The sequence below is a fragment of the Panulirus ornatus genome, chromosome 7 (genome assembly GCF_036320965.1).
Source record: "Panulirus ornatus isolate Po-2019 chromosome 7, ASM3632096v1, whole genome shotgun sequence".
Lineage (NCBI taxonomy): Eukaryota > Metazoa > Arthropoda > Malacostraca > Decapoda > Palinuridae > Panulirus > Panulirus ornatus.
Window position 1 is genome coordinate 45707094 of NC_092230.1, and position 15000 is coordinate 45722093.

At 47.2% G+C, this 15000-nt stretch overlaps 1 protein-coding gene across 15 annotated transcripts in view; it reads left to right on the forward strand.

Annotated features, from left to right (window-relative positions):
• The first annotated feature begins 13849 nt into the window (after positions 1-13849).
• LOC139749597 (transducin-like enhancer protein 4) overlaps positions 13850-15000 on the forward strand; it is a 169403-nt gene continuing 168252 nt past the window's right edge. For 14 of the 15 annotated variants that reach the window (XR_011712996.1, XM_071663694.1, XM_071663695.1 and 11 more), the window contains exon 1: positions 13850-14183. Coding sequence is in view for 14 of the 15 variants with exons in the window: in XM_071663694.1 (XP_071519795.1) it covers positions 14115-14183 (69 nt within the window). In the remaining variant the exon portion in view is untranslated. The remainder of the gene's footprint in view (positions 14184-15000) is intronic. The other variant, XM_071663706.1, reaches the window with a different exon arrangement.

The following is a 15000-nucleotide window of genomic DNA, read 5'->3' on the forward strand; positions in this document are numbered from 1 at the left end:
CCCAGCTTCTGGTCGACAGTGACGACACCAGACGCCCCACCCACAGGAGTAGGTGGGGCGTGGCTGGGGCCAGAAGCACCCCCTCCCACACCCCCGTCAGGTGTGTGTGGGGGTAATCATCATGTGTTGTTATCAGGGTGTTGGAGTGGCGTGGTTTATCTCGTCCTTCTCCTGAAGAGGGGCAGTTAGGTAAGACCCTCACACATACGACTACCTTTCGATAGAGAAACACGACAGGGGAGGAGGGTAGGTGGGGGCGTGTGTTGTGAGGGGAGGTGCAGAGGTATGGGGTGTTGCTGTGGAGGAAACCAGGGGTCGGGTATGGTGTAGAGGACACAGAGGTGTGTCATGGGGTAACTGAGGTAGAGTGTGTCATGGGGTAACAGAGGTAGAGTGTGTCATGGGGTAACTGAGGTAGAGTGTGTCATGGGGTAACTGAGGTAGAGTGTGTCATGGGGTAACTGAGGTAGAGTGTGTCATGGGGTAACTGAGGTAGAGTGTGTCATGGGGTAACTGAGGTAGAGTGTGTCATGGGGTAACAGAGGTAGAGAGTGTGTTGTGTGGAGGAACACATGAGGCAGTGTGTGTTTTGCAACGGTAGATGGAACACCTCATCCCTACACAACACTTAATCATGTAGCTTTGCTCTCCACTGTGGCTGTAAACCCAACATCAGGTAAACCATAGCTCGGGCAGTGACGAGGTATACCCCCACCCTTATGACGTCTGTTGCTGTACATATACGGTAAACCAACACACTCACCTCAATTCTCTATTCACCTGATTGAATTTATCTCAATGAAATACCTTTCATTAGCGTGCCCTGAAGCATTATTATATATCATAGCACTTGTGTGTGACGACTGAATATCATAATACAATTAAAGAGATTAGAGCGTGGTAGAATATTGTCAACATTTAATGATATTTAGCGAGGATGAAAACCAGTGAGGTACAGATTCTGTGTTAAGTAAGGTATAAACCAGACTCCAGCAGGAGTAGTGGTGGTGGTGGAGACCAGCCACAGGTGGGGGCGGCAGTACTGTCTAACCTGACCTGACCTGACCTGGTGGTTGGTGATATTGCAAACAGATAGCAAGATAACGAGAGATTGCGTCATCAACCCACTGCTACATAAACACCCAGACTTCAGTTAATATCAACAGTGGAACGATAAATATGAACGGAAGCTCTTCATACAAGACTTTATACCACGGTGTTTGATTATCAAACAACACCATTCAAGAATTAGCAGTGGAAAGAGAGAAAAAAGGTGGGAAAAAACACTAACAAAAACACACGCAATGATGTCATAGTTAAAGGCGTGTTGTTTTTGTTAGTGTTGTTGTTCGTGGAATGATGAAGTAAGATTCTCTATGTCCTTGTGAGTCCTGCTGCTCTCCCCCAACCCCAGCAGTTTGCTCGGCACAGTAGCTTGTCTCCCCACCAACGTCCTGTCTCTCCCAGCTTGTGCCCTCGATCACCTTATCTCCCCAGAGTCTTCTCTCCCCATTAGCTTATATCTCACAATAGAGATTGTCTCCCCAGCGGCTTGCCTCCTAAGCAACTGGTCTCCCAGCAGCTTCTCTCCCCAGTAGCTTGTCCACGCAGCAGCTTTCCTCCCCAGCAGTCCTGCCTCCTGCTATAATTGCCTCCCCAACATTGTGCCTCATCAACATCTAGCCTCTCCAATATTGTACCTTACCAACATCTAGCTTCTCCAACATCTAGTCTCTCCAACATTGTACCTTACCTACATCTAGCCTCTCCAACATCTAGTCTCTCCAACATTGTACCTTACCTACATCTAGCCTCTCCAACATCTAGCTTCTCCAACATTGTACCTTACCTACGTCTATCTTCTCCAACATTGTACCTTACCAACATCTAGCTTCTCCAACATCTAGTCTCTCCAACATTGTACCTTACCAACACCTAGCTTCTCCAACATCTAGCCTCTCCAACATTGTACCTTACCAACATCTAGCCTCTCCAACATCTAGTCTCTCCAACATTGTACCTTACCTACGTCTATCTTCTCCAACATTGTACCTTACCAACATCTAGTTTCTCCAACATCTAGTCTCTCCAACATTGTACCTTACCTACATCTAGCCTCTCCAACATCTAGTCTCTCCAACATTGTACCTTACCAACATCTAGCTTCTCCAACATCTAGTCTCTCCAACATCTAGTCTCTCCAACATTGTACCTTACCTACATCTAGCCTCTCCAACATCTAGTCTCTCCAACATTGTACCTTACCTACATCTAGCCTCTCCAACATCTAGCTTCTCCAACATTGTACCTTACCTACGTCTATCTTCTCCAACATTGTACCTTACCAACATCTAGCTTCTCCAACATCTAGTCTCTCCAACATTGTACCTTACCAACACCTAGCTTCTCCAACATCTAGCCTCTCCAACATTGTACCTTACCAACATCTAGCTTCTCCAATATCTAGTCTCTACAACATTGTACCTTAGCCTCTCCAACATTGTACCTTATCTACATCTAGCCTCTCCAACATTGTACCTTACCAACACCTAGCTTCTCCAACATCTAGCCTCTCCAACATTGTACCTTACCAACATCTAGCTTCTCCAATATCTAGTCTCTACAACATTGCACCTTAGCCTCTCCAACATTGTACCTTATCTACATCTAGCCTCTCCAACATTGTGCCTCCCCTGAATCTTTCTTCCCCCAGCAACTTGCCTCCCCCACCAACCTCCTTCCCCAGCAGCTTGCTTACCCCCAGAAGCTGGTTGCCTCCCCCTAACAGCTCGCTACCCCAGAGACTTTCCCCCAACCCGTTGCAGGGGAGGGCGGGCGGGCCATGGCGGCCGAGCTGGGCCAGGAAGCATGCACTACCAGACACTAATGATAATGAAGATTATACTCCCCCATTATCACAATATGTTGACTGAAGACCACTGTCGAGAGAGAGAGCCAGTCGATCTGTGTATTCTTTGATAGTGGCGAGGAGAGAGAGAGAGAGAGAGAGAGAGAGAGAGAGAGAGAGAGAGAGAGAGAGAGAGAGAGAGAGAACACACACACACACACACACACACACGGGCAAAAATCGGGCATTAATAAAAGAGAAAAATGCGACGTTGGGATCGGCGGTGAGTGAATACGAACAAATAATGATTGAGGCAAATGGCGTGTGTGTGTGTGTGTGTGTGTGGGGAGGTAAAGAGCTCTTCAATGTGCTGGCAAACTGTTTAGACTCGGCTAAAACCCCTTTGGCTGGTCGACCATCGCTCAGGCTACCACAAACCACTTTTAGCCTTAATTTTTGTGTCTTTTCTTCGTCCCTCCCGCGCGCGCGAGAGAGAGGCTGATGGCGTTCTCGAGAAAGGGATAACATTACTGACTATACTGACCTCATGCATCATGTAAATCCATTATCTCGCACCCTCCGACATTATTTAATTAGGAGATAATGCTTTAGAAAATAATTTCAGGAGGAGATTGAGTGGGAGCGCGTCGTCCCTCCGCGAGACTTGGTAGTTGACCCCGACACCCTGTTACGCCCTTCGAGCCGAGGGAGGGAGGGAAGACCAGGCCCAGAGAGCGGTTACCCCTCTCCCTCCCGCCGGTGCAACTTGCCCTTTATTTTATATTCATAACGCGTGTACTCCCCCGGGAGGAGAGTCTGCAGCACGGCAGACCACCGCGCCGTGGTGCGACGCCGGTTCTTCTACAAAGCACAACTCTCTTATTCCGGGAGATACATTAGGGTAAGATCTAGCGGTGTGGCGGCGTCCGTCAACTGAGCGGGGCCCCCGCGTGCCTGTGAGTCATGTTCGCCAGCTGTTCTGCCACTGTCAACATGACCAGATAGCGCGTCCCCTCGCCCTGGCGGCGCTCCACGTGGACCAGGGTTCGTTGCCATGGCCACCTCGAGCACTCCAGCCTCGCCATTGGCGGAGCGTGCTGGTGGGGAGGTGTGGGAGAGGAGGTGGGAAACGGGGGAAGGAGGAAGAGGAGGGAAAAGCTGCCATAGGATTCTATCTACCACGATTCTTTTTTGTTTATTTCTAGTCGAGCGACGATTCGAACTATCGTTTCACTTACAGACAAGCTCGTTCGTAAGACTAGCTACAATACAGCATGGTAGTTGAGGTGATGAATATCAGTAAATGATAAAAAAAATCAGATATTATTAAATGTTCTGACTAACTGACAATCCCCTTCCTCACCCTGGTGGTGGTAGCATCGGCGGTGGCGAGGCTTGTGGCGACGTTGCGGTTGGCGAGGTAGATTTTTAAGTCCTCCCCATTGGTCAGGGTTGGGCCAATGGCCCGTCCTGGGGTGATTACTCCACGTGGATGAGGTCCCGGATGGTAAACTGGTGTGGTAGGGCTAATAGTGGTTGAGTGTGTGTGTGTCAGAGGTGGGGAGGTATGATATTATTATGAGTTTTATTACACCACAGGCTTCCTCCATTATAGCCCCGACGTCACACTCGGTGCACGCCGACCCCCACGCCCACACCACACCGCCGCCTGTACCACACCACCCCAGTACAACATCTAGTTCCCTCCCTCCTACCTCCACCCACCCATCCAACCCACCCCAACCCACCCATCCAAACCCACCGCTCCTGAAAACTTCGGCTCGAGGGGTCTGTGTGTGTGTGTGTGTGTGTGTGTGTGCTATGAGCGGGATTTTCTGTCAACGAATGCAATTAGTCCATTTAACTAAGCCGGAATAATTCAGGGCGACGGAGATTATGGAATTAATCTCAAATATTGCCCCAGCGACAGTAAATTGCGGGGAGGGACTGCGCGGGATGAACGGCGCACAGGCCGCCTGCCCAACCAAGAAAATTGCGCTTGTGTTCTACCATGAATCACAAAACGGGCCCCCCTCCCCCTTCCCCCCCACCACCATCCACCCCCCACACCCCCCACACACCACCGAAACTTTCGCAACACTTGGCCGGACCTGAAATTCTGAGGAGTTCTCTCTCTCTCTCTCTCTCTCTCTCTCTCTCTCTCTCTCTCTCTCTCTCTCTCTCTCTCTCTCACTCTTCCATCCCTTAGACACGCCAATTCATACATCGTAACGTTACGTCAAATGACGGTCGGTGTCTTATCTCACAACACGGAGAAGAGAGAGAGAGAGAGAGAGAGAGATACGCTGTATAAATCCGATAAAAGCTCTCTTTTTCTCCCTCCACCACCCCACCTCCGCCGCCTCCTCTTTGCCGAAGAAGTTTCTCAAAACCGGAGAAATTCTTCGATGTCGGGCCAAATGATGTGGCTGGGATAAGGTTGACTTGTGACAAAGTTCGAGCCGCGGGCGTCGGCTTGAGGACCTGCAGAGCAGCGCCAGCAGCAGGAGGAAGAGGAGGAGGAGGTGGACCTCCTCCTTTTCCCCCCCCTGGTCACCACCACCACACAGCAGCAGAAGCAGAACCACGGAGAATTTAGCCACATAACTTCCCACCAGCGCCACACACTCACAGATTATGTGTGTAAGATCGAGAGGTATCCCAGCACATTCTTTTCTCTAAGCTTGATTCCGTTGGGTTAAAGTAGGTTGGCTTGGCTTCGATTAGGTTTTGGCTAGGTTAGGTTAGGTTAGGTTAGGTTAGACTATGCTTGGCTAGGTTAGGTTAGGTTTAAGCTCGGTTAGATTATGCTTGGCTACGTTAGGTTAGGTTTAAGCTCGGTTAGATTATGCTTGGCTACGTTAGGTTAGGTTTAAGCTCGGTTAGATTATGCTTGGTTAGGTTAGGTTAGGTGTAAGCTCGGTTAGATTATGCTTGGTTAGGTTAGGTTAGGTGTAAGCTCGGTTAGATTATGCTTGGTTAGGTTAGGTTAGGTGTAAGCTCGGTTAGATTATGCTTGGTTAGGTTAGGTTAGGTGTAAGCTCGGTTAGATTATGCTTGGTTAGGTTAGGTTAGGTGTAAGCTCGGTTAGATTATGCTTGGTTAGGTTAGGTTAGGTTTAAGCTCGGTTAGACTATGCTTGGCTAGGTTAGGTTAGGTTTAAGCTCGGTTAGATTATGCTTGGCTAGGTTAGGTTAGGTTTAAGCTCGGTTAGACTATGCTTGGCTAGGTTAGGTTGGGTTAGGGTGGTGGGAGGTTATTAAACCTCACCTAGCCTAGCCTAGGAGAGCGTTAAGAGGGGGGGGGGGCAATCTTATAGGGTTGATTCCAGTAATCTTTTGCAAGTGGTGAGGTTATTTCTTGGTGAGGTTGTCTGCTGGTGAGGTTATCTCTTGGTGAGGTGGTCTGCTGGTGAGGTTATCTCTTGGTGAGGTGGTCTGCTGGTGAGGTTATCTCTTGGTGAGGTGGTCTGCTAGTGAGGTTATCTCTTGGTGAGGTTGTCTGCTGGTGAGGTTATCTTTTGGTGGGGTTGTCTACTGGTGAGGTTATCTCTTGGTGAGGTGGTCAGCTGGTGAGGCTGCACTTGGTGAGGTTACCCACTCATGAAACTGTTTCAGAGCAGTGGAGGGCGTGAGATGGGCTCTGCTGCTGCTGGGATGGTTTCAAACGTGTTTTGCAAGACCGTCTCGTATCTTTCTTAATTTCAGATGATAGTCATTTAAGTATTCCTCAACGTTTATGGGCTGAACGACTTGACGCTGCAAGACCCGCACGGAGGAGAACTTAACATTACATTAGACAATTGTAACCAAACCCAATATGTGGCCCACCACCTGTTGTGTGGCGCCTGCCACCACCGTTGTATGGCACAACCCTCCTGTGGGTGCACGTGTTGTGGCGGTACGACCCTCTTATGAGTACAACAGTTGTATCAATACGACCTTGAATGGGTACAAGTGTTGTATGCGTACGACCCTCATAAGAGCAGTAAGACCCCTTTATGAGTACGGCCGTTGTATGAGGACGACCTTCATGCGACTCTATAGAATCGTCCGGAAACTGTGATGAGGGAGGGTCACTTATCCACAGTCAACGTCAGACCTCAGCAACTGACTACAGGAAACTGGCATAATGACCTTATCAAAGTGACAAAGAGTGAATGTTTAATCTATATACCACAAGACCACCCCACCAGCAGACAACCTCACCAGCAGACAACCTCACCAGCAGACAACCTCACCAGCAGACAACACCACCAACAGACCAACTCACCAGCAGACAACCTCACCAGGAGAAAAACTTACCCTCTTAACTAGTTCATTCTTTACATAATTAATTATACAATCCAATCACTGTTGCTCAACCTTTGTAAACAGTTCACTCACTCTGGCAACTTGTTGGATAATTAATTAAATATTGCATAATTCCTGTAAACATCTCTCTCTCTCTCTCTCTCTCTCTCTCTCTCTCTCTCTCTCTCTCTCTCTCTCTCTCTCTCTCTCTCTCTGTAATGTAACTCAGTCATTGAGGCCTCAGCAGTTCCCGGACCTTCTGTAAACTCTGTCGTCCCTTTAACTCCACCGCCCGCGGAACACGGGGGGGGAGTGTACACTATACTAGACGAAAATGATAGTATAAAAATAGAGTCAATGGAAATCACCAACAGTGAACACCATCACCATGAGACAACTTCCCCAGCGAACAACCTCGCCAACACAACCTCACCAGCAGACAACCTCACCAACACAAGACAACCTCACCAGCAGACAACCCCACCAACACAAGACAACACCAAAGGACAACCTTACGAGTAAGCAACCTCACCAAGAGGCAGCATCATCCAGAGTCAACCTCACCAGCAGACAACACGACCAGGACGTACAACCTCACCAAGTCTATAATCTTTACCTCACTAGGAGCACCATGGAATAACACAACACCGTCAGGAGACAGTACAACACCACCAGGAGAGATCACAACACCATTAGGAGAAGGCACAACACATTGCCACCGCGGGACAACACAAAGGGCAACACAATTTTACTAAAAAACCAAAAACAAACCTCCATCCAGAAGCAACGGAGCAACACCACAGCGAGAGAAACAACGCAACACAACCAGGAGACAAATCAACACCAATTATGAGCAAATGCAGTACCACCAAGAGACGATACAAGAACCGTCATAACCACAAAATGATGCAATACCTGCTTGACAATACATCATGGTGATTTATTTTCCTGAAATGTTCCAATACACATCGACAAAGGAAGCAACACATTCCTAAGAGACAAAAATAAAATGGCAAAACATTGTACAACGTAACACAATTAGGAGACTATATATATATATATATATATATATATATATATATATATATATATATATATATATATATATATATATATATATATATATATGTATCAGAGCGTCAGGAGAGCACATGACAGCGTCAGTAGATAACATAACTCACTACCATAAGACAATACAGCATCAACTGTGGGACAATACCACACCAGCAGCAGGAGAGAGATTGTCAGTGAGGGTTAGTAAGCCACCCTCAGATAAATGTTTCTCGAGACAAAGCCAACGCGACACAAAAGCCCCCCCCCCCCAACACACACACACACACACACACACATATCCCCCCTTCCCCCTCCTTCTCCCCCCCCCCCACTCTGTTCAAATCAAAACCACGACCGGAATACACCCGGGCAGATAATGCCACCGGGTCCTTTAACAGGCGAGGATGCAAGCTATCAAAAGCCAGGCTTGCAAAAAAAGAGAAAAAAAAGAGAAAAAAAAGGGACAAACATGGTAACATAACTTTCTCACATGCGAAAACTCGCGGGGGTAGACACAGTAAAAGCGAGTCAGAAACCTCCCCGACATCAGACGCTGAATGGCAAATTTACAGTTTAAACCATTGAGAACCATCTATCAATATAGTCTGTGAACATTCAACTAGACTACAGCGATGTGAGCGTCCCTTTCGTTTGACAAAGTGTAAGCATTGAACCCAAACGTACTGTGCGAGGAGAGAGAGAGAGAGAGAGAGAGAGAGAGAGAGAGAGAGAGAGAGAGAGAGAGAGAGAGAGAGAGAGAGAGCGCCACACAGAGGGAGGGGGTTGGGGACGCTACACCCGCCAGTTGAGTCGAGACCGCCAACTTGTGTGGACCTTCACGTTCTTGCTCGCGTGGAGTTACCTGGACGCTAAGGCTACACTCGTGCAATAACGGAGCTTCTGTGGATTATATGCTCCTGCAAGGTGCTGTGGTGATGGCAGAAGGATGTGCAGTGATTTGCGTGTGTTTCTGGAGTGTGGGAATGAGTATTACGACTGTGATAAAAGAACATTTTGGTGGGGCTCGCGTGGGGATCTTAAACAGAAACTTTGGTGAAAGTGTTGATACAGCTTTTGTGTTTCGTGAATGCAAGAGAGAAGAAAAATAAAATTGTATTTATATATATATGAGATATATAAAGAATTACAGTGAAATGTGATTTCATGGCGCAGAAATAACCAGTGATAAGATCGTTCACGAAACAGTGATGTTAAGAGGACTGGCTGGTTGGTTGGCTGGCTGGCCGCGTGTTGGTGTTCTTAGAGAACTGGTTCCATCCAGTTCCTTGTGGATGGTTTGTGGTGGTGGTGAAAAATCATCCCGGCATTTACCAACCATGGAATACCTCGCTGGTCTGTCTGTGTGTCTGTCTCTCTCCACTGAGACTTACTTTTTTTTCCTTTTTTTTTCTTTTTTTCCACAGAGCCTACACAGACAACAACTGGCCAAGCTCAAGTGTACTCAAACCAGCGGGCGTACTTACCTTCCCACAGTTTGCTCTGAGCACACATTTGCCACAGCCAAATATGATCATGTTCTGTGGGTTTTTGTTCTAGGAAATGGACTCATAACAGTCCTTAGGACGCGAGGCGTGGAAAGAAAAAATAAAGAAGAGGAAAGAGTGATGTGTACGGTACTATTTTTGTAACTTAGAAATCATTAGTGAACTTAGAAACTGTGTTTTTGTGTGTGTGTGTTTGTGTGTCTGTATCTGTGAAGATATTTGACAACAGAACCAACATCTGCTTTGAAGTGAAACAAAAGATTCTCTCTCAGAGTCCAACAATTTTCTTTTTTTTTCCTACTCAAACAAAAGATTCCATCAGTCCATAATATTTTTTCCTCTACTCGTCGGAAAAAAGTAATGTGGTTATAAATTAATTTTCATTCTGTAGCGAGTAATCAGCTTATGTAGAAAGTGAGTGACATGTTGATCCCTTCCAAATCTGATCAATTATGAATATATGAACTCGTATGAAAAAATCCCTAAACAGTTGCTGGTAAATCCTAACGTAATTTTAAATCCGAAACTGACGCAAATAACAATTACATTTACCCGCCTGTGAAAAAATTGCGGCAACTCGTTTTTCATAAATATAAAAGTTTTAACACCGACATGGGTAATCCCCTTCCATTAAAATAAATCCCTCTGTGACAAAATGATTTTAAGTCATAGTGTTATATTCTTTTGCCTTGAGCTCTGTAATGAAACATTTCTTGTGACGCGTCGAAATGGGATTATGTGGGAGTGTGGACCTCCACTTGGTGGCTAGTGAGGACCACGAACAGAACACCTCCCTACCTACACTCCCCCTACACACACCACTCAAACAAGGCAGGTAAAACAAGGGCATTATGATCCCCAACGGGAAATACTAGGATGATGAGGGGGGGTCTAGGAAGCAGGGAGGAGAATGGTCGCGTAGACAAAGAGGGGTGGAGGAAGATCAGAGAGGACAAATGCTGTGGTGGAGAGTGAAGGTTTTATAGAGATTAGCTTTGTTAGTTGATAGAGGAGGAGGAGGTGGTGGTGGGAGGCGAAAGGCTGGCTGTCAGCAAGAGTTGTGTGGAGGGTGAGGGGAAAAATGTGTAGAGGAGGTGGAGGAGTGTGTGTGTGTGTGGATGGTGGCCGGGGAATGGTTGATAGTGGTGGACTAGGTTTGGCTCGTCCATTTTACCGCCTGCACAAAATATTCGGGGTGGGACTGTGTGAGGAATGATGTTGAATTTGCTGCATTTTAAGGCGTGGAGGGCAGGCTCGTCAGGACTGGAGAGGAGTATACAACACCAGACCAAAAAAAAAAAGAGGAAAGAAAGAGTCCAGTTATTTTCGTATTCCCTGAATAGAATCGGAGAATTTGCCAAATATTTATATATTCGGAGAGTGGTTATTCTTTGGTGTTAGACAGTTGCAAGATGATGATCGTGTTAGCTGTTCATGCCATGATCGTACAAGGTGCCCACAGCTAAAGAGATTGACCCTGTAGATAGGAACAGGAGCCTGATGGGGTACAAGAGAAAAAAAAAAAAAAAAAAAACGCGGGAGTCTTGATCACTTAGGAACTTGTGTGAAACCCAGCCGATACTTCAGTATTAAACAAGATATTCCTTGTAACTTCTGTAACACGTAACCAAAGGCTGTCATTATGTATACATGAGACAAAAAAAAAAATACCAGGGAGTGTAAGGTTAGTTGGTGGTTCCACAGTGGCTGGCTGGCTGGCTGCCGTGTGGTAAGGGGCGGTGCTGAAAAATTGTGTGTGTGTGTGTGTGTGTGTGTGTGTGTGTGTGTGTGTGAGGTTAGGTGTTAGTGGAACGCAGGGTTGGAGGGATGTGTTGCGGTGCGTTCTGACCGCACTTGGGGGGGGGGCAGTGTGGCTGAGGGGGGAAATGGATAGAGAGAGAGAGAGAGAGAGAGAGAGAGAGAGAGAGAGAGAGAGAGAGAGAGAGTACTGGGGGAACGAGAGAATAGAGGATGATAGAAGGGATGAGAGTGGGATGACATTTAGAGATAGGAAGGTCGAGGTATCATACACCTAGGGCCGCCGCTCTTGGTAATATGACCACTAAAAAAAGTTGGTTCAATTACAACAGAATAAAAAAGAAAGGTTAAAGATTTCGAGAGAGAGAGAGAGAGAGAGAGAGAGAGAGAGAGAGAGAGAGAGAGAGAGAGAGAGAGAGAGTAATATCTCTGTCTTAAGTGTGGGTTCACATCATCCCCAGACCACACGGATTTATTTCTCCCCGCGACAGTCATATTCTCCTCCTCTTAATCGACGAAAGTATTAAAAATCTAAGGAGTGTTGGCGCGGGGGTGAGCGTCTGCCAACACGGGTCCGTGTATCTCCCAGCCAAACACTCGGGGAACAAGACAAACACGACACCTCGACCCCTCACAGCTGCTGGCAGCAGTGAAGCCGTAGGAGGCAAAAGCCACCACCACCACACTGGGTGGGGAGGAAGCCTACAGTATAGGTTAAGCCACTGCTGCTGCTGGCCACCCAGCGAAGCCTTAAATGAAGCGTGTGTCCGGTGGGGTGGAGGTTAAGGAAGAGGGGTGGGGGATTGAAGGCTTGTGGTGGTGGTGGTAGAGAGAGAGAGAGAGAGAGAGAGAGAGAGAGAGAGAGGCGTGATGGGTGTGTGTGAGAGAGAGAGAGAGAGAGAGAGAGAGAGAGAGAGAGGCGTGATGGGTGTGTGAGAGAGAGAGAGGGAGGCGGGTGGGTGGGCGGGGCGGGCTTGGTGTTGCTCACAGTGTGAGGTGGTGCGGAGGGAGTTTTTATGTGCCGGGATTAAGGGATCCGCTGAGGGATTAGGGATACAACATTTAGGGCGTGGTTTAAGTGTTAGGAGGAGGGGTTGGGGGTGAGGGGGAAGGCTTAAGGGGACACACACACACACACACACACACAAAGACTCGGTAGGAGGCAACAAATTCATGTTTACATGGTGACTGGCGGTGTGGCCACAGCCAACCCACACTTCATTTCACAGACAAAAATAATAAACTCCTCCGGGAACGTCGGTGTACACAGATGACTCTACCAAACGAAAATAGGAAGAGAGAAAAAAAAAAAATTAAGATATATTTTTCTGCGATTTAGTGGCGTAAAGAAAATGATTTGAAGTGCATTTTAAAAATCGTGAGTTAATATCTTGGAAGAGGCTTCTGTTCTGCCCCTGTCAAAGCGACCAGATATAAAAACACCACCTTGACAAATTAGTGTAAAGGATATAATTGTTGCCAACAACGTAAGAAATGCATGTACCTCCTTGATAGCCCCGGTGGAATCCGGTTAATAAACCCTTTGTGTAATGATTTCTTGGCCATTTAAGATTTTAAACAACACGTCCGAGTTATGCTGGGCTGGTAATCACCGGGTTGGTTTTGCTATTTGGAAGTGATAAGGGAAATGTGATATGAAGAGAGAGAGAGAATGGAATAGATAAAAGAATAAAGCAAGAAGAAGAGACGACGAAGAAATGTGGGGACTCTTAAGTTCTTGAGAATGTCCTCAGAATCCGTTGGGTTTGTGAGTGGGTCGGCCTCTCCACAAATTATAGACAGCTGAACGTTCTAAATCGTCTTACGTATATCATACATAAATGCTGACAAAATTCTTATATTCTGTAGAGGCGAAGTGTGGAAAATATGACTATTGGAACTCACTCGAGATGTACGAATGATATTGTATGATATATATATATATATATATATATATATATATATATATATATATATATATATATATATATATATATATATATATATAAACTTAATAATGTTGGGTTGAGGTTAGGTTTTGACCAAGTACCCCTGGTGGGCTGGTGGGATGGATGGTCAGAAAGCGGGCGTCTTGTTAACTGGTGTTTAATGATCAGTCGTGGGTTGTTACAGGTGTGACGGCAGCTTGCCAGGTGAGGTAAGGCCACCAATGATGGACACCTGACCTGGATGCCTCTACCTCCCACCTCCCTCTTTCCCTCTCTCTCTCTCTCACTCCCTCTTGTGAAACGCTGATGTAATATGAATGAACCCGTGGATGGTGCAAGCTGAGTGTGAGGAGGGTTTGAAACAAGCATCAGTAGTTGTTGTTCGTGTGCTTGTCAACTATGAAGCTGGAGATAACGACTCACAGTGTTCTGGGTGAGGACACCTCGACATGAACAACAACCCTAACAACATGGCTGCTTATTAAATGGACCGCAAAACAATATTATTTGAATTATTTGCGAAGTGAATTGTGCTACGTCTTAAGGCTGTTACTCTTGGAGGAAACCGGACCAGCGGGAGTGTACTTGCCCGAGTGGGGTGTTCTACACCCTCTTCTCGCCCCCCCCCCCCCCCGCTCCTCCTCCCCCCTCCCTCAGTAGGTGTAGAGTGTGGTGGTGGCAGGCGGTGGAGTGAGGAAGGTCCCCCAGAATGTATCCTGCGGCCATGAACGCTGCGGTAGCTGCGGCTGCCGCAACGCGACACCCAGTCAGTCTTCCGGTACGTACCTAACCGTACTTTTGTGGTCAACCACACTACACTACCACACTACCACAACACACTACCACACCACAACACACCACACCACACTACCACACCACACCACAACACACACTCATACTACACCACACTACACTACACCACACTACACTACCACACCACAACACACACACCACACACCACACCACACTACACTACCACACTACCACAACACACTACCACACCACAACACACACCACACTACCACACCATAACACAACACACACACCACACCACACTACACACACCACACACCACACCACACTACACCACACTACACCACACTACACACACCACACTACACCACACTACACTACCACACACACACCACACTACACACTACCACACCACACCACACTACACACACTACACTACCACACCACAACACACACACCACACTACACCACACCACACTACGCTACCACACCACACACCACACCACAACACAACACACTACACTACCACACCACACTACCACACCACAACAACACACCACACTACCACACCACAACACACCACACTACCACACCATAACACAACGCACACACCACAACACACCACACTACACACACCACACACCACACCACACTACACACTACAACCACACCACACTACACCACACCACACTACACACAACACACTACACACCACACTACCACACCACACCTACACAACCACACTACACCACACCACAACACACTACACACAACCACACTACCACACACACACACACTCACACTACACCACACCACACCACACTACACACACCACACCACAC